The 23,919-nt window shown below is 43.2% G+C and overlaps 3 protein-coding genes across 4 annotated transcripts; 1 reads left to right on the forward strand and 2 right to left on the reverse strand.

Moving 5' to 3' along the window:
* Positions 1-351: 351 nt before the first annotated feature.
* Positions 352-13,172, reverse strand: LOC119226608 (ADP-ribosylation factor-like protein 3). The gene is made up of 6 exons (XM_037484738.2): positions 12,689-13,172; positions 2,128-2,271; positions 1,881-1,997; positions 1,722-1,772; positions 1,302-1,487; positions 352-875 (listed from the first exon to the last, which is right to left on the reverse strand). The coding sequence occupies exons 1-6, from the start codon at positions 12,689-12,691 to the stop codon at positions 828-830; spliced, it is 549 nt and encodes a 182-aa protein (XP_037340635.1). The 5' UTR covers positions 12,692-13,172; the 3' UTR covers positions 352-827.
* A 16-nt stretch (positions 13,173-13,188) lies between these two features.
* On the forward strand, positions 13,189-19,447 carry wbp1 (WW domain binding protein 1). 2 transcript variants are annotated; one of them, XM_037484737.2, is made up of 4 exons: positions 13,189-13,442; positions 14,302-14,404; positions 14,668-14,835; positions 15,500-19,447. In XM_037484737.2, exons 1-4 carry the CDS (start codon positions 13,416-13,418, stop codon positions 16,051-16,053), a joined length of 852 nt encoding a protein of 283 aa, XP_037340634.2. In that variant the 5' UTR covers positions 13,189-13,415; the 3' UTR covers positions 16,054-19,447. The 2 variants fall into 2 exon arrangements, with proteins under 2 accessions (XP_037340634.2, XP_037340633.2); XM_037484736.2 differs by having other exon boundaries at positions 13,193-13,478.
* On the reverse strand, positions 19,400-23,327 carry lman2la (lectin, mannose-binding 2-like a). The gene is made up of 9 exons (XM_037484734.2): positions 23,131-23,327; positions 22,736-22,854; positions 22,286-22,403; positions 22,116-22,198; positions 21,981-22,013; positions 21,708-21,869; positions 21,414-21,528; positions 21,122-21,253; positions 19,400-20,978 (listed from the first exon to the last, which is right to left on the reverse strand). The coding sequence occupies exons 1-9, from the start codon at positions 23,318-23,320 to the stop codon at positions 20,836-20,838; spliced, it is 1,095 nt and encodes a 364-aa protein (XP_037340631.2). The 5' UTR covers positions 23,321-23,327; the 3' UTR covers positions 19,400-20,835.
* Between the last annotated feature and the right edge of the window lie 592 nt (positions 23,328-23,919).

The raw sequence follows: 23,919 nt of genomic DNA on the forward strand, positions 1-23,919 counted from the left end.
TGGCGTTTGTGGCGAAAAGTGCTGCAAAAGACAAAACTGAAAGGGTGGACGGAGTATGCAATCGCCTGGTGGTAAATCACGGTGAACAAGGTGAGCAGCTGAGTAATTGAATGACCAAGGTGTTTCCGCGTGCTTCATTGTGTATGCAGGAGAGCTGTGTTGAGGTCTGTCACCTGTGTGCGTTTGTAGGAGGCCGTGCTTTACGGTCATTTCGTTCACGGTACAGAGTTTCTCTATAGCTAAGCAGAACGGAGTGAGGCCGCAGGCGTGTTGAAGCGTTGATAAATAAATGACGCCGCTGATGTTAATTACCTCGTACCTTCGGACTAGACTTTGCGGCTGTCAATAGAGCATCGTGTGTTGACTGGAGACGCTGATGGGGGAATTAAAAAATGAACAAATCAAATATGACGCCGGAAGCTGCACCTTTCAAGGCAAGTAGTAGATTAAATAATGAGGCGTTTGGTTTGACAGACAACACAGGCGCAAGGCCGCCCTCTAGCTTTAAGTACAGAGACTCACAGATCTACCACACCGGCACGCAGAACACAGAAATGTATTAATGATCACATCCCAAGTACCACATTACAAAAAGGACAAGCAGTTTGATTACTATACATATTCACAGTATATACATAATAAATTATGCATCAACAGAGTTAAGAGGTTAACATTACTGTCTTCCAAACTGCTACATAGTCTCTTTATACTGCTAAGACGGACTGACAAAAGTGGTTCGTACAAAAAATGATTTTGTATGGACATAAAATGACAGCGTAAAATTCAAAGTGCATCTTCAGTGGTTCAAGGATCTTTTGCTTCCTGGGTTATTTCTTTCGAGACGTTATATTTCTGCAGACCCAGGTCATGCCGTCCTGGAAAGAAACAACAAACAATATGTTTGTGCTGTTAGTGAGATGCAATGTGAGCCACAGCTGGAAGATGTGTCGACAAGTCGCAGTTCAACAACCAAAGTAGGCTCAAAACAAAATAACTGTTGCCAAGTCAGTTAACATGAACATGGGATTGTGTTCACATGACATGTACAGAAGCAACATTGACATTCCTTTGTTGGTCGAGCAGTCGTTCTATTGAACATCCTACGTTTTGTTTTTTTTCCGAAGTCAGATACATGTTGGCTTGCTTAACATTTACCGCTGCCTCTACATTGACTCCCACTAACCAATAATAAGAGCATCACATGTTTGTTTGGGAGTCATTAAAGCGATTGCCTAAGCCACCCTGCAGCTGGAGCTGTCCCAACCCTCTCCGTGTTTGCGGACTGCGTGTACTGTATTTACCTGTAATCCCTCAGCAGTGGCTGCGGAGCAGGCCTGGACTTGCCACATTCGATCCCGGATGGTGTGCAGATGGAGACACTCTGCCAGCTCAGACGCTGGGGTGGCTGTCGTCAGGTCCTGCTTGTTGGCGAAGATTAGCAGTGGCACAGCAGCGAGCTTTTCCTCCTCCAGCAACTCAAACAGCTCCTGGGGAAGCAGGCACACAATGGTTGTCAGTGACACGAGTGAAAATTGTGTATTGGGAGTCAAAATGCAAAATTATATTGACTTTTCGGCTTTTAATTGGAGGCAACGCCAGCATAAATGGTTCAAGTTAACTCTGCAGTCCTACAATGACAATTTAAGTATTATTTACTAATCACGCTAAGAAATGTCCCATCTTATTTTATCATGTCACAGAAACGGTAACGTGCATCTCACCAGGCTCGTCTCTTCCAACCGTCTCCTGTCTGAGCTGTCAATCACATAGATCTGCAAAGAAAAATAGTTAATAACATGGATGATATATGTGGAATTTATTGAATTCTGGCTATTGTAGTGACTAGTTAAACTAGTTTAAATATATCAGAGACGGCCTACCAGTACATCTGTGTTCTCAAAATAATTCTTCCAGTAGGGGCGGATCTTGCGCTGACCTCCAATGTCCCAAACATTCAACTTGAAGCCCGATGATTGAACACTCTTAATATTAAAGCCCTGGTGAATAACGGCATAATGCTCAATGCATTATTTTACACGGATGAAATAAAACGTGATGTGGAAATCTGGTGACTGGAAAATGGAGAGATGTATCAACGTGAGGAAAGTGGTGTGTGCATATTTGTACTTGTGTGGGGGTGATGTGGCTGATATCTTCTGCTGCCAGCTGTTTCAGCAGAGTGGTCTTGCCGGAGTTGTCCAAGCCAAGCAACAGTAAGCGCACCTCCCGCTCCGGAGACTGCTTCAGCCTGCGAAGTATGGACAGCAGGCCCTTCAGGTGGATCAGGGTGCATATTTTAGAGGTGGTGGACTGGCAATGAGGTGGCAGGTTTCAAAGATGACATCTGTAAACCGGCGAGCGCGTTCTCATTATGTTGTTAAGCACCAATCGCCACATGCCAGCGCGACGTCAGGGGTTGACGGAGGAAACGCGGCGTGTGCAGGAGGTTTAGGAACAAGTGCCATCCAGAGTGTGAGGATTTAGCCGTTAGCAGCTTGCAGTGACCTGAGCATCTATCAGCCCAAAAGCTCTCATTGGCCAAGATTGAGACATGTGCACAGTGAATGGGGTTGTGTCCAGGGGATGGTAAGAAAGGCTTTGGCTCAAGCCATTTATCTCGCAGTGAAGTCTGGGACATAAGTGCACTGTGCCAAAATATACAAACATGCAGATTGTCAACAGATAATTTGTCCGATGGGCGCATAAAGTAATTTTAGAAAATGTCGTTCTACATTAACAAACAACAACAATATTGTTGTTTTTTTTTCTTTTGAAATTTGTGGTTTGTATTCATATGTTGTCTCATCTGTCTCTCTGAGAAGTTATATTTTCAATCTCCTGTAAAACTTTTTATAACTACCGTTAAAATTTTAAAGTGGCAATTGAATGATGCTAAAATGAGAATAAAAGATTGTTTGGTTTAAAACTATTACAATTTTAAGTGACCATTTTAAGTGACAACTCAACAATATTATCAGCGACAGTATCAGTATTAAGCTGTTGTAGACATTTTATCACAGTAATACAAAACATCAATAAACATAATTAAAAATATAAAAAACAACATTTCACAAAGATATTATTTTAGAGTGTGAAGACAACACTCACTGCAATGTTAGCAAGCTGTAACTTGAACGGTTTTCAGTAACACACACCTCTCAAAACAACAGCGATGTAATTCAATGGAAATACAAAAACAAAATCTCTGTTATTTCATTAAATTATTGACTCTAAGCAGCCTTGGCTGACTGCGGTCATGTGGACCGCATTTCAAAAGGAAATGCGCCTCTATGTTGGGTATTACGGTAAAAGGGGCTGTACAGCCAAAAAGGCACTGATCATCATTTGAAGTGTCTTTTATCAATATTTGAACTCTCTTTAAATCAGATAGCAGATGGGTAACACTCTTTTGACACTTGGTCCTATGTAAATCTGATCTCCTCTATTAACTTGTACATTTACATGAAATATTACTGTGTACTTTTTGAGATACTTGAAGGTAAAGTTAGTAATATTGCCATTATATTCGTCTTTTTTTCATTTTTGAACTGTCTTTAAATTAGATAGCAGCTGGGTAACACTCTTTTGACACTTGATCCTATTTTAAGTTGACCTCCTCTATTACCATCTCAAATTACATGAAATATTACTCTGTACTTTTTGAGATAACTGAAGGCAAAGTTAGTACTTTTGCCATTATATTCGTCTTTTTCTCAATCTTTGAACTGTCTTTAAATTAGATAGCAGCCGGGTAACACTCTTTTGACACTTGATCCTATTTTAAGTTGACCTCCTCTATTACCATCTCAAATTACATGAAATATTACTGTGTACTTTTTGAGATACTTGAGGGTAAAGTTAGTACTTTTGCCATTATATTCGTCTTTTTCTCAATCTTTGAACTGTCTTTAAATCAGATCAAAGCCGGGTAACACTCTTCTGACACTTGATCCTATTTCATGTCGACCTCCTCTATCACCATGTACATTTACATAAATTATTACTGTGTACTTTTTGGGATACTTGAAGGTAAGGTTAGTAAAATTGCCATTAGATTCGTCTTTTTCTCAATCATTGAACTGTCTTTAAATCAGATACAAGCCGGGTAACACTCTTCTGACACTTGATCCTATTTTAAGTTGACCTCCTCTATTACCATCTCAAATTACATGAAATATTACTGTGTACTTTTTGAGATAACTGAAGGTAAAGTTAGTACTTTTGCCATTAGATTCGTCTTTTTCTCAATCTTTGAACTATCTTTAAATCAGATAGAAGACGGGTAACACTCTTTTGACACTTGATCCTATTACACGTTGGCCTCTTCTATTAACATGTAAAGTTACATAAAATATTACTCTGTACTTTTTGAGATAACTGAAGGCAAAGTTAGTACTTTTGCCATTATATTCGTCTTTTTCTCAATCTTTGAACTGTCTTTAAATTAGATAGCAGCCGGGTAACACTCTTTTGACACTTGATCCTATTTTAAGTTGACCTCCTCTATTACCATCTCAAATTACATGAAATATTACTGTGTACTTTTTGAGATACTTGAGGGTAAAGTTAGTACTTTTGCCATTATATTCGTCTTTTTCTCAATCTTTGAACTGTCTTTAAATCAGATCAAAGCCGGGTAACACTCTTCTGACACTTGATCCTATTTCATGTCGACCTCCTCTATCACCATGTACATTTACATAAATTATTACTGTGTACTTTTTGGGATACTTGAAGGTAAGGTTAGTAAAATTGCCATTAGATTCGTCTTTTTCTCAATCATTGAACTGTCTTTAAATCAGATACAAGCCGGGTAACACTCTTCTGACACTTGATCCTATTTTAAGTTGACCTCCTCTATTACCATCTCAAATTACATGAAATATTACTGTGTACTTTTTGAGATAACTGAAGGTAAAGTTAGTACTTTTGCCATTAGATTCGTCTTTTTCTCAATCTTTGAACTGTCTTTAAATTAGATAGCAGCCGGGTAACACTCTTTTGACACTTGATCCTATTTTAAGTTGACCTCCTCTATCACCGTGTAAAGTTACATAAAATATTACTGTGTACTTTTTGGGATACCTGAAGGTAAAGTTAGTAAAATTGCCATTATATTCGTCTTTTTTTAATTTTTGAACTGTCTTTAAATTAGATAGCAGCTGGGTAACACTCTTTTGACACTTGATCCTATTACACGATGGCCTCCTCTATTAACATGTAAAGTTACATAAAATATTACTGTGTACTTTTTGAGATACTTGAAAGTAAAGTTAGTACTTTTGCCATTATATTCGTCTTTTTCTCAATCATTGAACCGTCTTTAAAATCAGATAGCAGCCGGGTAACACTCTTCTGACACTTGAACGTATTTCACGTTGACCTCCTCTATCAATATGTAAAGTTACATAAAATATTACTGTGTACTTTTTGAGATACTTGAAGGTAAAGTTAGTACTTTTGCCATTATATTCGTCTTTTTCTCAATCATTGAACCGTCTTTAAAATCAGATAGCAGCCGGGTAACACTCTTCTGACACTTGAACGTATTTCACGTTGACCTCCTCTATTAACATGTAAAGTTACATAAAATATTACTGTGGACTTTTTGAGAAAATTGCAGGTAAAGTTAGTACTTTTGCAATTATATTAGTTTTTTCTCAATCTTTGAACTGTCTTTAAATCAGATAGAAGCCGAGCCAATGGTGGGCCTCAGCCGGCACGCGTCAGCCTTCACTTTTATTGAGCTACAGGGTCCTTTGACTGGAGTTGGTTAATTAACGCCCTGGCGATGCAACAAGGTTGGTCGCTCTGAGAACTGTCTGCCCCGGAGAACAGTTGGACCGGGGGCAGGGTCGGCCGAAAGGCGGTGGCGGTGCAGGGCCGCAGTGCCTTTTGACCTCTCAACGGTTTTACGCCCTGTTGAACTCTCTCTTCATAGTCCTTTTTAATTTTTCTTCATTGGCATGACGTTAATTTGTGGAGTAAAACATATTTCATCCCATATTTGGGGAGCTTTTATCAACCATAAAATGTATGCGCCCCCCCCCCCCCAACTTGATTTTGGTTTGTTGCCTCAGGGCAACTTGTATATATAAAGTGAAATAAGTCAAAAAAGCAATGTAGGCATTTAGAAAGAAGTTCATTTTGAGGACATTAACTACAAATGGATCCAAACATAAATTAAAAAATATTAAACAAAGAAATGAAATTACCAACACTGTATGTACAAAATCCACATCCAAAACATGTAAACTTAAAGGGCTTGTTTGTGTCACTTTGTATGGCATACACATTCGACTGACCTACAATAACCTGAAGAATATCTTAAAATACTGAAGGGGGGACATGATATCATTAGAAATGTTATGCCAGGGCGAGCACAGAATGTATTGTGGGGTGTTCAGCCTCTACTATGTCTTCATCCTCATCTTGATCCACAGACTCACTGTCGCTTTGATCAGACATGCGTTATCCTAAGAAAGTACAAATATGAATGTCATATTCAAAATGAATGAATGAATGAAGGACACACATTGTTCTACTGACTGACCCCTGACGGACCCCTGATCTCCTAACTGTCTGGCAGGGATCCAATCTTTCTGACTCCAATCCAATCTTTCTGACTCCTTTCAAGCTCACTTTCCTCGTTGTCACTGTCCTCACTGTCAGATGGATCAGCCCTAACAGCTTGATTTACAAACATTTCGCCCATTAAATGTTCCTGTTTCCATTCCCATTCAATATCAGTAGTTGGTACAACAAAAATATTGACTGTGGTCAATGACCTAACTGCACAGTGTTGCCTTGTGTCAACTAACCAAAACACCCAGTTTTAATAAAGAAATAACAATAAATTAATTACCAAATATACTTAGTTACATACTCATGCACACAAAAACATATTCTTTAATGAAGATATTTTATAGACCAGTTTTAGAGTTACTTTTGTCTCACAGATTTGGGGCATTGTGTCCCATGCAGCTTGGCAGCCATAAAAGAATGCTTCACCCAAAGAGAAAAAGTCTCACCCACTTTGGGCCCTCCTTTGATTGGACGCAGACATGTCTGCTGAAATTATATATGTGGTGGGGTTGAATGCAGCCTAGTCCACAGTATTTGCGTGCCTTAGGTATTCTCTATAATTCTTGGGGTGCAAGTCCCCAGGTGGCGTTGTTGGTCTCTCTCCCTAACGCCCCGCCGCATATACATTGTTTTTAATTAAAGGGTAGGTCAGTGTAAGGTCCAAAAAAGTATTGTGTTGCCTGAAGACAAAACCCCCGGAAAGCAGCCGGTCCGGACTCAGTCTCGCCCCACACCCTGAAGCATTGTGCTGACCAGCTGTCTCCTGTTTTCACCGCCATCTTCAACACCTCCTTGGTGTCATGCCACGTCCCAGCCTGCTTCAAGGCCTCCACCATCATCCCTGTTCCCAAGAAGCCCAGGATAATAAGGACTAAATGACTACAGACCCGTCGCACTGACCTCTGTAGTCATGAAGTCCTTTGAACGGCTAGTCCTGTCCCACCTTAAGTCCCTCACCGACCCTCTCCTGGACCCCTGCAGTTCGCCTACAGAGCCAACAGGTCTGTAGACGATGCTATCAACATGGCCCTCCACTTCATCCTCCAGCATCTGGACTCCCCAGGAACCTACGCCAGGATCCTGTTTGTGGACTTCAGCTCTGCCTTCAACACCATCATCCCGTCTCTGCTGCAGGACAAACTCTGGTTTGCCCACCTCCACCTGCAAGTGGATCACTGACTTCCTGTCCGACATGAAGCAGCACGTGAAGCTGGGGAAACACGTCTCTGCCTCTCGGTCCATCAAGACCGGTTCAATGAAGACAGTGGAGATGGTCGTGGACTTCAGGAGGAATACAGCCCTACCTTCCCCCCTCACCTTGTGTGACTCCCCCGTCACCACTGTGGACTCCTTCCGTTTCCTGGGCTCCATCATCACCCAGGACCTCAAGTGGGAGCTGAACATCAGCTCCATCACGAAAAAGGCTCAGCAGCGGATGTTCTTCCTGAGGCAGCTGAAGAAATTCAACTTGCCTCAGACGATGATGGTGCACTTCTACACGGCCATCATGGAGTCCATCCTCTGTTCCTCCATCACCGTGTGGTACGCTGCAGCCACAGCCAAGGACAAGGACAAGGGCAGGCTGCAGCATGTCATCCGCTCTGCAGAGAGGGTGATTGGCTGCAATCTTCCGTCTCTCCAGAACTTGTTCGCTTCCAGGTCTTTGAAGCGGGCCAGAAAGATTGTAGCCGACCCCTCCCACCCTGGACATGAACTGTTTGTGCCCCTTCCATCCGGCAGGAGGCTGCGGTCCATCAGGACTAAGACCTCCCGCCACACGAACAGTTTCTTCCCTTCGGCAGTCGGGCTCATCAACAGAGGCCGGGGCCCCCCCTGACTGACTCGGACTCCCATGTTCATTCATTCACTTTGTCACTTTCACTTGTCACTCGTCACTTGTTTAGCTGGTGCACTTAATCTATAATCTATATTTTTATTTCTAATTTTCTTATCTCCTCTAACTTACTAACCCATAGCTTTAGTTTTTAGCGTACTAACCCATAGCATATATTTTATTATACTTTTATTTTATTTTTATCTCATTTGCACTATGTCATCATTATTGTACTGTCTTCTGTCATGCACCAACCGCCAAGACAATTTCCATGTATGTCCAACATATTATGACAATAAACGTTTCCTGATTCCTGATTCCTGAAGGTTACAGTCTGCCATAGAGGTTTACGGTACTTGTTCACTATCAGTCTCGTGCTAGTATTTAGCCTTTGATGGAGTTCTTAGGGTTAGGGTTTGTTGTCCAAACAACCCGACTTCAAGAAAGGTTGTTACGGCCTCCTGCCATCTATGGGCTCTGCCTCAATCTGATGTGCAGGCTGAGCGGTCCCACGTGGAACCGCATTTTGGCACTGGGCTCTTTCCTCTTCGCTTGCCGCTACTGCGGGTAACCTTGTAAGTTTCCTTTCCTGCACTTAGTAAGATGCTTCAATTCAGAGGGTTAGCTTGTCTGATCTGAGGTCAAAGTCAAATGAGGTGCAGCCCCAGAACTGCTGGAGCGATAGAGGAGGGTCCCACCCATGGACCCCCGCAGGAGCAACTCCTTTCGTAACCGGAACACGCATAACGCGGTCAGTGCAAAAACAAAAGTCCACCGGCAGCTACATCCAACCGAGGAGGAACAATGGCCTGATAGGGGCCCCTGGATCGTACATCCTGTGGTCTGCACTGAAGGGGACAAAGTACCAACTGCGCTGACTTTCTCTTATTTCAAACTGTACAGTAAAGGTTTATGGAAATATACATGGGCATAGAGGGAAGGGAAATGACAAATAACATGTCATTCTTACTGATTTCACCTGTGCTCTTAAGCTACAAAATCTAATTTTATGCAACAACTACATGGGGATAGAGGAGGTCAACATGAAGCAGGATCAAGTGTCAAAAGAGTGTTACCCGGCTGCTATCTGATTTAAAAATAATTCAAAGATTGACAAAATACGAATATAATGGCAATATTACTAACTTTACCTTCAAGTATCTCAAAAAGTACACAGTAATATTTCATGTAAATGTACAAGTTAATAGAGGAGGTCAGATTTAAATAGGACCAAGTGTCAAAAGAGTGTTACCCAGCTGCTATCTAATTTAAAGACAGTTCAAAAATTTAAAAAAGACGAATATAATGGCAATTTTACTAACTTTACCTTCAAGTATCTCAAAAAGTACACAGTAATATTTTACGTAACTTTACATGTTAATAGAGGAGGCCAACATGTAATAGGATCAAGTGTCAAAAGAGTGTTACCCAGCTGCTATCTAATTTAAAGACAGTTCAAAAATTACAAAAAGACGAATATAATGGCAATTTTACTAACTTTACTTTCAAGTATCTCAAAAAGTACACAGTAATACTTTATGTAACTTTACATGTTAATAGAGGAGGCCAACGTGTAATAGGATCAAGTGTCAAAAGAGTGTTACCCAGCTGATATCTAATTTGAAGACAGTTCAAAAATTAAAAAAAGACGAATATAATGGCAATTTTACTAACTTTACCTTCAGGTATCCCAAAAAGTACACAGTAATATTTTATGTAACTTTACACGGTGATAGAGGAGGTCAACATGAACCAGGATCAAGTGTCAGAAGAGTGTTACCCGGCTCCTATCTGATTTAAAAATAATTCAAACATTGACAAAAAGACGAATATAATGGCAATATTACTAACTTTAGTTATCTCAAAAACTACACAGTAATATTTTATGTAACTTTACATATTGATAGAGGAGGTCGAGGTGAAATAGGATCAAGTTTCAGAAGAGTGTTACCCGGCTTCTATCTGATTTAAAGAGAGTTCAATGATTGAGAAAAAGACGAATCTAATGGCAATTTTACTAACTTTACCCTCAAGTATCTCAAAAAGTACACAGTAATATTTCATGTAATTTGAGATGGTAATAGAGGAGGTCAACTTAAAATAGGATCAAGTGTCAGAAGAGTGTTACCCGGCTTGTATCTGATTTAAAGACAGTTCAATGATTGAGAAAAAGACGAATCTAATGGCAATTTTACTAACTTTACCCTCAAGTATCTCAAAAAGTACACAGTAATATTTCATGTAATTTGAGATGGTAATAGAGGAGGTCAACTTAAAATAGGATCAAGTGTCAAAAGAGTGTTACCCAGATGCTATCTAATTTAAAGACAGTTCAAAGATTGAGAAAAAGACGAATATAATGGCAAAAGTACTAACTTTGCCTTCAGTTATCTCAAAAAGTACACAGTAATATTTTATGTAACTTTACATGTTAATAGAGGAGGCCAACGTGAACCAGGACCAAGTGTCAGAAGAGTGTTACCCGGTTTCTATCTAATTTAAAGATAGTTCAAAGATAGAGAAAAGACGAATATAATGGCAATATTACTAACTTTACCTTCAAGTATCTCAAAAAGTACACAGTAATATTTCATGTAAATGTACAAGTTAATAGAGGAGGTCAGATTTAAATAGGACCAAGTGTCAAAAGAGTGTTACCCAGCTGCTATCTAATTTAAAGACAGTTCAAAAATTTAAAAAAGACGAATATAATGGCAATTTTACTAACTTTGCCTTCAATTATCTCAAAAAGTACACAGTACTATTTTATGTAACTTTACATGTTAATAGAGGAGGCCAACGTGTAATAGGATCAAGTGTCAAAAGAGTGTTACCCGTCTTCTATCTGATTTAAAGATAGTTCAAAGATAGAGAAAAGACGAATATAATGGCAATATTACTAACTTTATCTTCAGTTATCTCAAAAAGTACACAGTAATATTTTATGTAAATGTACATGATGATAGGGGAGGTCAACATGAACCAGGACCAAGTGTCAGAAGAGTGTTACCCGGCTTCGATCTGATTTAAAGACAGTTCACATATATAGAAAAGACGAATATAATGGCAAAAGTACTAACTTTACCTTCAGTTATCTCAAAAAGTACACAGTAATATTTTATGTAACTTTACATGTTAATAGAGGAGGCCAACGTGAACCAGGACCAAGTGTCAGAAGAGTGTTACCCGGTTTCTATCTAATTTAAAGATAGTTCAAAGATAGAGAAAAGACAAATATAATGGCAATATTACTAACTTTATCTTCAGTTATCTCAAAAAGTACACAGTAATATTTTATGTAAATGTACATGATGATAGGGGAGGTCAACATGAACCAGGACCAAGTGTCAGAAGAGTGTTACCCGGCTTCGATCTGATTTAAAGACAGTTCACATATATAGAAAAGACGAATATAATGGCAAAAGTACTAACTTTACCTTCAGTTATCTCAAAAAGTACACAGTAATATTTTATGTAACTTTACATGTTAATAGAGGAGGCCAACGTGAACCAGGACCAAGTGTCAGAAGAGTGTTACCCGGTTTCTATCTAATTTAAAGATAGTTCAAAGATAGAGAAAAGACGAATATAATGGCAATATTACTAACTTTATCTTCAGTTATCTCAAAAAGTACACAGTAATATTTTATGTAAATGTACATGATGATAGGGGAGGTCAACATGAACCAGGACCAAGTGTCAGAAGAGTGTTACCCGGCTTCTATCTAATTTAAAGAGAATTCAAAGATTGAGAAAAAGACGAATATAATGGCAATATTACTAACTTTACCTTCAGTTATCTCAAAAACTACACAGTAATATTTTATGTAACTTTACATATTGATAGAGGAGGTCGAGGTGAAATAGGATCAAGTTTCAGAAGAGTGTTACCCGGCTTCTATCTAATTTAAAGACAGTTCAAAAATTTAAAAAAGACGAATATAATGGCAATTTTACTAACTTTACCTTCAAGTATCTCAAAAAGTACACAGTAATATTTTACGTAACTTTACATGTTAATAGAGGAGGCCAACATGTAATAGGATCAAGTGTCAAAAGAGTGTTACCCAGCTGCTATCTAATTTAAAGACATTTAAAGAGAGTTCATTTAAAGAGAGTTCAAATATTGAAAAAAGACACTTCAAATGATGTTCAGTGCCTTTTTGGCTGTACAGACCCATTTACCGTAATACCTTACATAGAGGCGCATTTTATTTTGAAATGCGGTCCACATGACCGCAGTCTTGGCTGGGGGTCGTCATAACTCACCATCTTTTCTTCAGGTGTCGGGGCTATTGTGGATCGCTGGGGCGAAGTGGATTAACGTTAACATCTTTCAAACCCCGCTGATCGGTAAAACACACGCCAACTTCTGTCGCCTGGGTAACCGCGACGTCAGCGTAAACAACGTGACGACGTCTCTCAGAAAGTGCCCCATGCAAAAATAATGCCCTCTGAATATTTGTATGACTTTTGTGATTTGAACAAAAATAACAAACTTACTTTAAGAAAACTTGAAAACACTGAGGGTCGAACTTTTGAATGAACAAGTGCTGCTCCAAGCGCGAGACAAAACGTGAATAATTAGCTAAGTCGATTATATTTATTAGGGAAACAATTTTGGTCTTGAAGTAGTAATCTTTGGCATTTGACTTAAATGTTCGATCGGCAAAGGACTAATCACCAATGACTAAACACTCATTGCGGTGGCAATTTGCCTTGAACAGAACAGGAATAACTGAATTTGCATTGTGTGAAGGTGAAACTAATGTACATGTTTCTTGGGTTTTCTCGCACGCGCACACAGCGCCCCCTGGAGTTCAGACGGCTGACTGCGTTTCGTGTTACTACCACTGTTTCAAGGAACAACAAAAAACAAGAGAGCGGCGGACTGAACGCGTAACCTGCAACAGTCACCTTCTGTCACCTCAGTACCGAACGATTCGACCGACTGCTTTATGATTCCCGTCGTGTTAACGGCCGTCAACCCAGAAAGATGCCGCAGAAAGCACTGGGATCCATTGTAGGTCTTCTTTGTACCGGGACCTGTCTGGTGCAGGTAAGCCCGTCGCTGGCGGTCCCGCGGTCGGCCGACGCTCTCAGGCGACGCCGCGGCTTTGAGGGTGGGGGAAGGCCCTCTGCCGATCCTTTTTGTCTCCTCCACAAAGGGAACTGGTCACGGTTGGCGGATGACGTCATTTGGTCAAAGTTTTCTATTACATTTCGACAGTTTACTTGCTGGACATCTTTTTTTTAAGGTTGTCGTCGTAAACGGCACGAATGTATTTGTATTCCCTGGATTCGACAGTTGGAACTAAGATTAACGTTAGCCGTTGCTAAATGGTACCCCGGCAAAATGTACGCGTTTATTCCTAGTTGTTGATATATTAGCTTGCGGAAACAATGCAGTCGGCCTCAGTTTGACCAATTTGGAAGCTTTAAAGAACCACAGCTGTAAACTTAAGTCGAAGTTAGTTGATAACGAGATAACCATCACAGTTTAGCATTTCAGTGCCAATTTGTTGACGTCCTGACCTTGTTTGGCAGTAACATTGACGTCATTGTTTTATTGCTACAGGTTACTCTCAGAGGCAAATTCACATTTAATGTTTTATTGCGGATGATGATCAAGTCACACTGTGCCCGTCGTCCACATTTAAGAAGACTCTGTTGGCAAATTCCCTCGGTGACATCAAATAATTGTGAACTTAAATACTTTTTAACCACAGAAAATGAGCACGGACGTGCAGAAATACACATCCACCGAGGTTGAGATTGCAAAAACACGTCACCGTGTCAGCCGCTCGCTAAATCAGTTTCGTGTTGACCCGTGTGACCGAATGTTGACTCTCACTTTTGTGTACTTCTTTTGTGTATCTAAGGGAAAGGAGTTCTGCTCCGGGGTAAACAATGAGCAGTACCGCTGTGAGATGGGCTACTGCTGCGGAGAGACCGAATGCTGCACCTACTACTATGAGCTCTGGTGTAAGTTCCACAATCCTTCATTCGTGTCAATCCCACGTGTCAGCTTATATTCCGTGTCTTCGGTCCATTTAGCCCTGGCAAAATGTGTGTTGATTTGTTGAATCTGTGTTATTTCACCCCTCCCATCAAATTAAATTGGCTTTAATATGGCCATAGACCCGTTTCCTTTTATTATTATTTTAGTGTCAGGGAGATGGCTCGGTCCGTGAGTTACCTGTACACGAGGATACGATTACATTGAGTTCCCCTCCACGCCCTCGTAGGGTTCTGGCTGGTGTGGACCCTTATCATCATGCTCAGCTGCTGCTGTGCCTACCGACACCGGAGGGTCAAGATGCGTCTTCAGCAGGAGCAACGTCAGCGCGAGATCAGCCTCATGGCGTACCAGGGAGCCTCCAGCTCCTTCATTTCCCCCCCACCGCTCAATCTAAGTGAGTAGGCTTTGTTTTTTTGCCATGTGGACGTTAATGATGCCGCCCCCCCCGCCCCCATGGCCATTTTGAATGGAGACCAGGCGTTACACACCGGGTGGCGTGAGCGTAGAAGCCGAGATAATCTTTACGACAGCAACTCTTTCCAGCACCTCCCATGGGATCCTCGCGGTGCTGCTGGGAGATTCAATTAGTTCTAAGTCTGCTCTTAGATCTGCCCTGACCTGTTCCAATTTACACATTACACCAGTGAAAAATCTCGCAGTCTTTGTCACTCGGATCCTCAATGAACCTGAATCGGTGACTTTTTTTTTTTTTTTACTGAGAGTGAGTCATTTCTTTATAGTTGGAGATGCGACATCATCCTCATCTTGTCATACTATCTGCAAACTGTCTGAGTGCATATTGGAGATCATAGTGTCAGCAGGGCATTAGAAAGCAGAGAAGCCCCACAAAGGTCAGTGGTCACTTCGGACGTTGGCTGAAAGTTGATACGGGAGTCGGGCAAGGTGTTCACGAGTCATGGGCCCGGAGTGGACATGTTTTTTTTTTTTTAAATGTCAAGAATGGAAAGGAGACCCTATTTTGTGTGTGTGTGTTGGTTAACATGGATGTACAACAACATGGATTGTTTGAGCGCTGTTTTGTGTTTGTGGATTTCCAGGGTTCTGGAACGACTGCAAGCTCCCTGACTACGAGGAGGTAGTAGGTCACCCCCCCACACCACCTCCGCCTTACTCTGAGAACCCCCCGGAGGCCGCTCCAGCATTCCTTCCCCAAGTGAGCCAGCCGAGCGCCGCGGTGCCTCGGCCCCTGCTCGGTGGAGGCACGGGGGCGGTCAGCCAGGCCTCGGCTTCCTCATCGGACCAGCAAGCGGCGGCGCTGTCGACCCAGGCACAATGTCTGGTAGAGGAGGAGAACGTGGAGGCCTCGCTGATGGTGGTGGTGGTGGAGGAGGACGAGGAGGAGGACGAGGACCTCGTCACTCGGCGTCGCCACGTGACCGGCGACTCCGGGATTGAGGTGTGCGTTTGCCAGCTGGACGTGGACGAGGGCTCGGGGCTCGAGGAGGAGAGCGACGAGGAGCACCGGCTGTGCCAGGTCACCGGTCAGGACTGCTGCTCCGGACACCAGCAGCCGCCCTTCAGGCCCAAGGAGCTCGGCGCCGAGCTGCCCGGCCAGACCGCCAGCGCCAGCACGGGAGACCACGTGGTGTGATCCACCGCGCAACTTTAAAACGGCCAACCAGCTCGGCTTTCTGCTTCAAGTAGGGTGACGTCATCATCATCATCGTCATCATCACCATAGAGACGTTTTTTTGTTTTCATCCTTTGAACGACACGTGACGCGGTGATGATGATGGTGACTAATTCTTAACGGCTCCTGACGCCGCAACGTGAATAACATTGTGTGGACAAAGTCCTTTTCTTTTCTTTTAGTGGAAAACAAGAAGTCTGTTTCTTTTTCTTCTTCTTTTCATTTTTTTCTTAGTATTTGAAGTAGAGGCCGTCACAGATGGTGAGACAACCACAATTGATTGTGACTGGAACAGAAGAATCGACTGTTTGGGCTCCGCCGTCATGTTTCCGTTTCTGTTTTCTCGCGGCTCTCCTCGGCCAGAGCGTCTCTGCCCCCCCCCCCACCCTCCGGCTGACATTTTACCTCCGGGGGGAGGAGGAGGAGGGGAGAGGTGAACTTGGAGCATACCGACACGGTCAACAACATTTCTACCTTATCTCCGCCGCGACTGAGGCCTGAAGGGGTCGAAAATGACAACCCTCTGTGGAACACTGTAACGCCTGGAGCACACGCCTCCCAGAGCTGTGTGCGCTGTGAGATCGGGGGCACAGCTGCATTATGATGTCAGCTCTGAGGTCATCGCCAACGAGCGGCTGGTGTGAAAGTCCGTGGCACTTTTTTTTTTTTTAAACATCTAGAGCCGGGGGGAGGGGGTTTCAGTGTCATACCATCTTTTTTTTTGATATCCCAATGGTAATCTCCACAGCTCTGTGGTCACCTGTAAGCAGGACTGTAGGTGAGGAAGGATTTGTGATTTTATTGGTTGTGCGCACGTCATCTCCCCACTTTGGGCTGCATTCTATTCCTCGTAGGAGCCAAGAGGGGCATGCCACCAATTTGGGTAAAACGCCTTGTGGCTCTTCTGTTTTTAGTTACTGTTGCGTCAGAGTTTTTGTTGGCAGCGTTTAGCTCATTCTAAACATCAGTTGAATATAGTTCATAATGGAGGATGTACTACGTTTAAAAAAAAATAATTAAAAACTAGAAAAAAAGAAAGGATAACCATCTTTACATCAGTGAAAGGCGCAGGTGTCACCATTAATTCCTTCTGGTGGGCGGCGGTGGGGGGGGCTAGCACAAGTGAGCGGATGAAGAAGGGGGGGGGGTCAATGCGTTTTGTAGGTCCTTTGTGTAGTGCTTGCTCGGCACTGAGGTGGATGACCTTTTTAAAAGCACTGGTGTTTTGCATGAGGCATGAATTTCTGTGTTCATGGCGAGTGTTTTCCAGTAGTTGAACTAGTCTCTTTGCTCCTCGACCACAGTGGCTGCACAAACACGCTCCCAGGGTGAGCAGCGACTGACGAGCCGGTGAACGTCTCACGACGAAGGGGGGGGGGGGGGGGGCGACCTCTGTGGTGTCACTCCATCATAGATTGAAAAGTCCAATATATTAAAACTTCCATTTACCACCTAAAAGCGCGCAGGCCCGTAGCGACGGGGTCCCCTGGTCCTGCTGCGCTGCGCTCTGCTCGCCTACGAAGCTCAGAAACAACCTGGCGTGCTTCAGAGCGCAGGAAGGATTCTGCGTCGGTTTAGAAAGTAACACCTAAGCTTGTTTTCCGAGAACGTGCGCTCGCTTCATGAGAAGAGGATGCGGTTTGAAGCCACGAGATTTAAACTGTCCTGCGACGTAGTTCTTGGGTGTTTTTGCTTTAGAAATACGGTGTTGTTACTTAGTGGTGGCACTGAGTTGGGATTCGTTGGATTCATTTGTTTTGGGGGGACATCGATCCCCAGAGATTGCTTTGTTGCTGCATTTTGCTTCTTTGTAGCCGTATGCAGAAAAAAAAAATTGGAAGGGGGGGGGCTTTTGTGCATAAGTAAAGTGGAGGCCCATGATTTTCCTATTGCCAAACAACTGCTATGCCTCCCTTGCTTTCACAAGTCTACCGAGATTAAGGGCTATACCAAGTCATGTGCTGTGGACAAGCGTCCACCCGTCCCTGTCCCCCAGAGATTCATCTCCTTCTGTGTTGTCCTGTAAAAGCCACAGTTGCCAAGAATCCACTATATGATTGTGGTCTTTTTTTTTGAGGGGGGGGGGGGGTTGGATGGTATCTTAACGTTGTACTGGAGCTCATATTTAACAATAGCTGATTGTATACGACTGTGTTTGTTAGGCTTTAACTCTGCCTTTTTTGTTTTATTGACGGAGGTGCGTGATTTTTGACCTACTTAATGACAACAATCCTTTCAACAATGTGTTTGTTTGGTGATCGAGACGGTTTCCCACTCTCAGGGTTATCTTTCACAAGCAGTGCCGGAGTTTTGAATTGAGCCCCTTTCGGACCCACCGGTCTCATCAAGCCAAAGCAGTTATTTCATGATAATTGTTTCTCCACAATGGCTGTCCGCATTTTTCCTTCTGCGTCACGCATCTCTGTAGTCTACTGTTGTTTACTCAACTAGGCTATGCAAAACATAATCCTACTGTTTATATGCTGCAAACCCCCTTTGTCCCACTCTGTCATTGGTCAGGGGTCCCCGGTTCAATATAACTCTGAGTACTTTGTGGCGATGTACTGTAATCTACTTTGTTTTGGTGTGCGTACATGTATTTGTTTAAGAAAATCTGTAAAAAACAAACAACAACAAACACCAACCACTTGCAATTCTACCTGCAATGATGTGAGGATGTAGGCGTCAGTGTCAGCTGAGGGGCGTTAGACAAGAAGCCAATCTCAACGTTTCATATGTAATCTTTTTTTTTTCTTTTTGGCTTTTTCCGTCCCTCGTCCTCAACCACTAACGCTTTCTATTCCTGACTTATAGATGAACCACATCATTGAGATATTAAAACTAGAGGATGTGGTTTTCCTTGGAATAAACGTTATTGTTGTAATGTTATATCTTTTAATCCGTTTCACATTTCGTTCCCTCGTCTTTGTTGCACTAATTCCATCTGTTGCCTTTAATCCTCAGTTATTACAGCGCCAACAAGCTAAACCTTTTATATATTATACACATGAGAGACCTCAACGTGGCACATAGTTGGCTAAAATTAGGTCACATTTGGATGATACAGGCAACTTATCAGTCAAACTTGTAAACTTTTTTTTTTTCTCAAATAGTACCAATGAGATGCGATGGTTGACCTATTTTTGTTTTTGCCCAAAATGAGAAACTTCTCCAACAGACTGTTTCTACTTTGTTCTGTTAATAACTAAACAAGGAGGAATGAGTGGGGAAAGAGAATTTTAAAGCACTGAATGATCGCTTAAAATCCTTTTTGTTGTAGTAAGAAGTCTTCTGTGTACTCGTTGGCTCATCATTTGTATTTTATTTTTTTAATAAAACAAAGCTTGGCACTCGACTGACTGACATTCTTTGACCCGAACCTTAATCTGTTTATCCTCCAGCAGCCTTGAGTATGTCGCTGTAAACATTTCTAAAGCCTGGGAAAAAGGAACCCCGCTTCCTTGAGCACTCTCACAGGAAGCCCTGTCACCCAAAGAGAAGGATGACCACGCTCAAACGGAACTTTCTAAAATGAGCCGTTTTCCAGGAGGTGGTCCACTCTTTGTGATGTTGCAAAATATTACATATAACCCACTTGATGTTAGACATTCAATACTCACATCGGTCTTGTTTGGTCTTTAATGAGGCGATGGAAATAAATCCGAACAAAATGGATGGTTACATGAGGCCCGCGGCTGTCGTACAAATGTACGGATTATAAATAAAGTAGTGTTTGTCCAAGTGGCTACAGGAAAGAAAAAAAAGGGAAGGCCTTGTGTGGCAGCACCTCACCACCTGGAGATGCAGTTGTAGTCACGCCAACGCAGAAGTGGTGCTTTTACAAAATAAAAGAAACCCAAACAAAAAGTGTGATTTAAGTGTCCAGGTAAAAAGTGGGGGGGAAAAAAAGTAGTCATCACAATCATATCCAGTGCAAAGTTCCATTCTGCTATGTAAATGTATCTTAAATATTTGCAGACTGATAAACATTTTGTTTCTTAAATACAAACACACCCACACAAAAACAACCTGGGGGGACGGGATCTGAGACAAAACATTTCCCCGAAACACACAAATCTTTGACACATGCATCAATGAGACGGGTCGGTTTCCCGTGTAAACCAAGCCCGGCGTCAGCCTGGACCATTCATAAAAAACAACAACAACAAATGTCATGCATATTACAACTACAGGTTTGGAATAAACAGCATACAATATAGTATATATCAAAATGATAAGCAGGTAAAAAGCACACATATACTTTCTCTAAAGGAAAGAGTAGAGATCTTTAAGGAGCATCGTGAGCGTTTACTGCTATTTGGTCAGCACTTCAAGTCATAATGTACAGTAGGAAACACTGGACACGTTACACCTTATATTTCTTTAGTAGAAGTACTTTTTCCTTCACATAATACGATTTTTTTTTGTACCATACTAGCTGCTCGTCAGATGTCATACGGGGTCGTCTGCCAGGTAACGAGCACAGAGGTGGAGATGCTAAGGCCGAGTCGGTGTGTGTGTGTGTGTGTGTGTGTGTGTGTGTCAGGCGGGTCCTACGGACAGAAATAGAGTCCTCCTGCTTCACGTGGCGAGAGTTGGACGGAGGCTCTTTGCAGCGGGCGACACGTCTCCTCCGCCTCCCCCCGTATCGATAGTGTCCTCAGGCTAAAACCGCCGGCAGTGTCTCGCCTCAGTGTCTCCTCTGTTGTTGTTGTTTTTTTAGTTCGGCATGTTTTCCGTCTCTCAGTAGAAGCGCTTGCGTCGGTTCTCGTTCCAGTGGCCGTAGACCACCACGCCGATGACCACCAGGAAGATGCAACCCAGCATGGACAGGAGCACGGTGAAGAAAATCGCTATTCCGCTCATCCCTTCCTCACTCTGACCCACTGGAGGAGAGGAGCGAAGGAGAGAATCAGCAGGCGGGGCGGAGAGATGGAGGGAAGGGGGTAAAAGATGGAGAGAGGACGGGAGTGGTGCTCTTGTTACTCTTTAACACAACTCTGTGTGTGTGTGTGTGTGTGTTTCTTACGCCTGAGTAGCTCAAAGTTATCCACGCTGGGTATCGTTATCTCCTCTTCGTCGTCCTCCTCATCCTCCTCTTCCTTCGGACTCCGCAACACCGTCAGTTGGTAGAGTTTCAGGGAAATGATGTCGTGGTTATCTGCGCGGTGAGACGGGTATTGTCGAGTGTATTTACGAGAAAAAAAAAGCACACTGGGTTCGATTAGGAGCTGATTACCTGTGGCTAAAGGGACACATTCCAGTCTCCATCGTGATAACGTGACTACTCAAAACCTCAATGGGACGCACGTGTCCATTACCTGAGAGGTCTCCCGTGACGGCTGTGGCTCCGAAATAATAGCCTTTGGGGAGCCGCACCCCGGGTATGTCGAGGCAGTCCCTCCACTCGTGCTGCCCGTCGATGTCGATCATCACCTGAAGGACAAGAATCACAAGTCAGGGGACTTCAGGGGGGGTCACTGGATGTAAAGGCCCGGGCGGCTGCTTCGTCTCAGGCTCTGTGGCCTAAAGCGTGCTCACGTGGTTGTATGAAATTGACGTTAAAAAAAATCAATCAATATGGGCGGGTCAAGCGTCGGCCGCTAATCCCTCACCGTGAGCCTGCGGCGGACGTATCGGATGAAGAGGAAGGTGTCGTGCTTGAGGTTGCGCACCATGGCGTTGCAGCCGCCCAGCTCCGTGGGCCGACCGTCCCGCTCGTGGTCGTAGCTGACGCTGCCGTTCCCGACCATGGCCAGTACGAAGGGGAAGATCCTCTTGAGGTCACGAGAGGAGAAAAGGAAAAGAAGAAGATGAAGATGGGTACGTTTGGATTTAGCAGCATTAAGGTAAGTGGCAGGATTGGGATCATCTAAAAAGCGGGTTACCTGTGTGCGAGGAGTGTATCTTTTCTTCTGCGCCTGACTCACGCGACGGCACAAAAGAACACAAAGTCAGCACTTTACACAAAGATCTTTTGCAAGAGCACTCCCGCCTGAGATGTAAGCAGGAACCACTCGTACCTCTAGCTGTTTCTCCTCATTGGGATACGTGTCCACGAACACACCCAAGCCAGTGAAGTTGTCCTTATTTCCAAATACAGGACCTGTAAAATAATAAGAGGACAGTGTTAAGTGCGCTCTTTTTTTTGGAATGGGCTGAAGTAGTAAGTAACATGTGCTATAGCGCTTACCTTTCTGCCCACGTTCCTTAGTGTACCAAATGGCCAGCCCATCCCCATTCAAGTTCTTCTTCCCTTGCCCGTGAATCTTAAAGTGCACCTGCATCTCCCAGTCCGTCAGATGGCAAGGCTGGAAAGACGCACAGTGTTCACAACAAAAAACACACAAGGGCCGAAAAGACGTAAACGGAAGCCTGGTTTTGACCCAAATAAAAAGGAGTGAGGTTAAGGAAAGAGGAAACACCAATCAATCAAATGTTGATCGGAGCGCTACTTGGGACCCATCCTTAATATGTATTCACGAAACACTGAAAACCGTGTTTACATTTCCAACCCTTTGATAACCTCTCCAGCATTTATTATACAAACGCTTTCTTTGAATACCACAACACACACAACAGCCTCGATGGAAATGGAACAATGTCATCACAGCACAGTTTGTTGTAGCGTTGGTGTACTCACGAGGCGGCTCCACACTGCCCCCTGCCTGCTCTGCTTGTCAGCTGTGAGCCGCAGCTGATCGGTGGTTACCATGGCATCCCCCATCAGCTCCCAGTGCGAGGAGCCTAAGGATCCCACACCTGAGCAAATAAACAAAACCAAACAGATGACAACAGAGAGAGAGAGAGAGAGATCAGTGACCCGGATGTTAAGATTCACCGGTGTTTTGGGGGAGGAAAGGTAGCACTACGTAACGTTAGCGGTATAATGGTGTTCTTCTTTTTAAAAAAGCGTTGCGAAAACCAAATAAAAGGGGCAGACATGTGTACTGCTAGATGCGTTGTTCTGGAAACATCTGTCGCTGAGCCTGCGGTGCCCCGCCGTGGCCGTCCGCGCTGTAGCCTACACAACGTTACCTTGGTACGGCTTCGAGAGGGAATACTCCCGCTTCAGAAACTCCTCCATTTCGTGATCGCCGTCGGCAAAGCACCGACCTGAGGCAAAGAGGAGGAAAGCCAAAGTCCAGCATGCTTTAAAAGACATTATTTTCCGTCTGAATGGTAATCTCGGCTCCCAGAAGTGATCGCCACAGCTGCGGGCAGCCATCGTGGGTCAGAACTCAGCCCACTGGGTCGTCAGCTGGCCTCCCATTGGTTGACCGCGTTGCAAGGCTTTCGATCATTGGTTCGTGTGAGTGTCAATTGCAATGCACGCTTTTAATTGGTCTTGCTGTACAATCGTTGTTACATAATGGCAATAGTGAGAAATTATGAATTAATGTATCAGATTGGAAGGATGCACCCGCTGTATGCAATAAAGTAAAATATTTTGATAATGTTAATTATATTAATTCAGGGATTCATTTGGGAAACCGAGAGTCTTTCTCTACATACATTCTTTCATAAACGTTCAGTATACAAGCATAACTTAGGTAAATTTATTTATTCAACCCTGTGACCACACGTATTTCATATCTTAATAGACCATCTTATTTTTTTGTAATTCTCATACTAAGATGGTGCTGCAGTAGAATTCTTTTAAATAATACGTTTGCAAGGCCTCGGGGTAAAACTGAACTGTGAACTGTGGGGCTATGTGGGGCTATTTCGACCCACATTAACCCCACTTTACGATGCACTACTTTTTTGCACTTTACGATGGGCACATGACGCGCAGATAAGTAGCATACATGGCAAAAAACAACA

Source organism: Pungitius pungitius, chromosome 18 (assembly GCF_949316345.1).
Source record: "Pungitius pungitius chromosome 18, fPunPun2.1, whole genome shotgun sequence".
Lineage (NCBI taxonomy): Eukaryota > Metazoa > Chordata > Actinopteri > Perciformes > Gasterosteidae > Pungitius > Pungitius pungitius.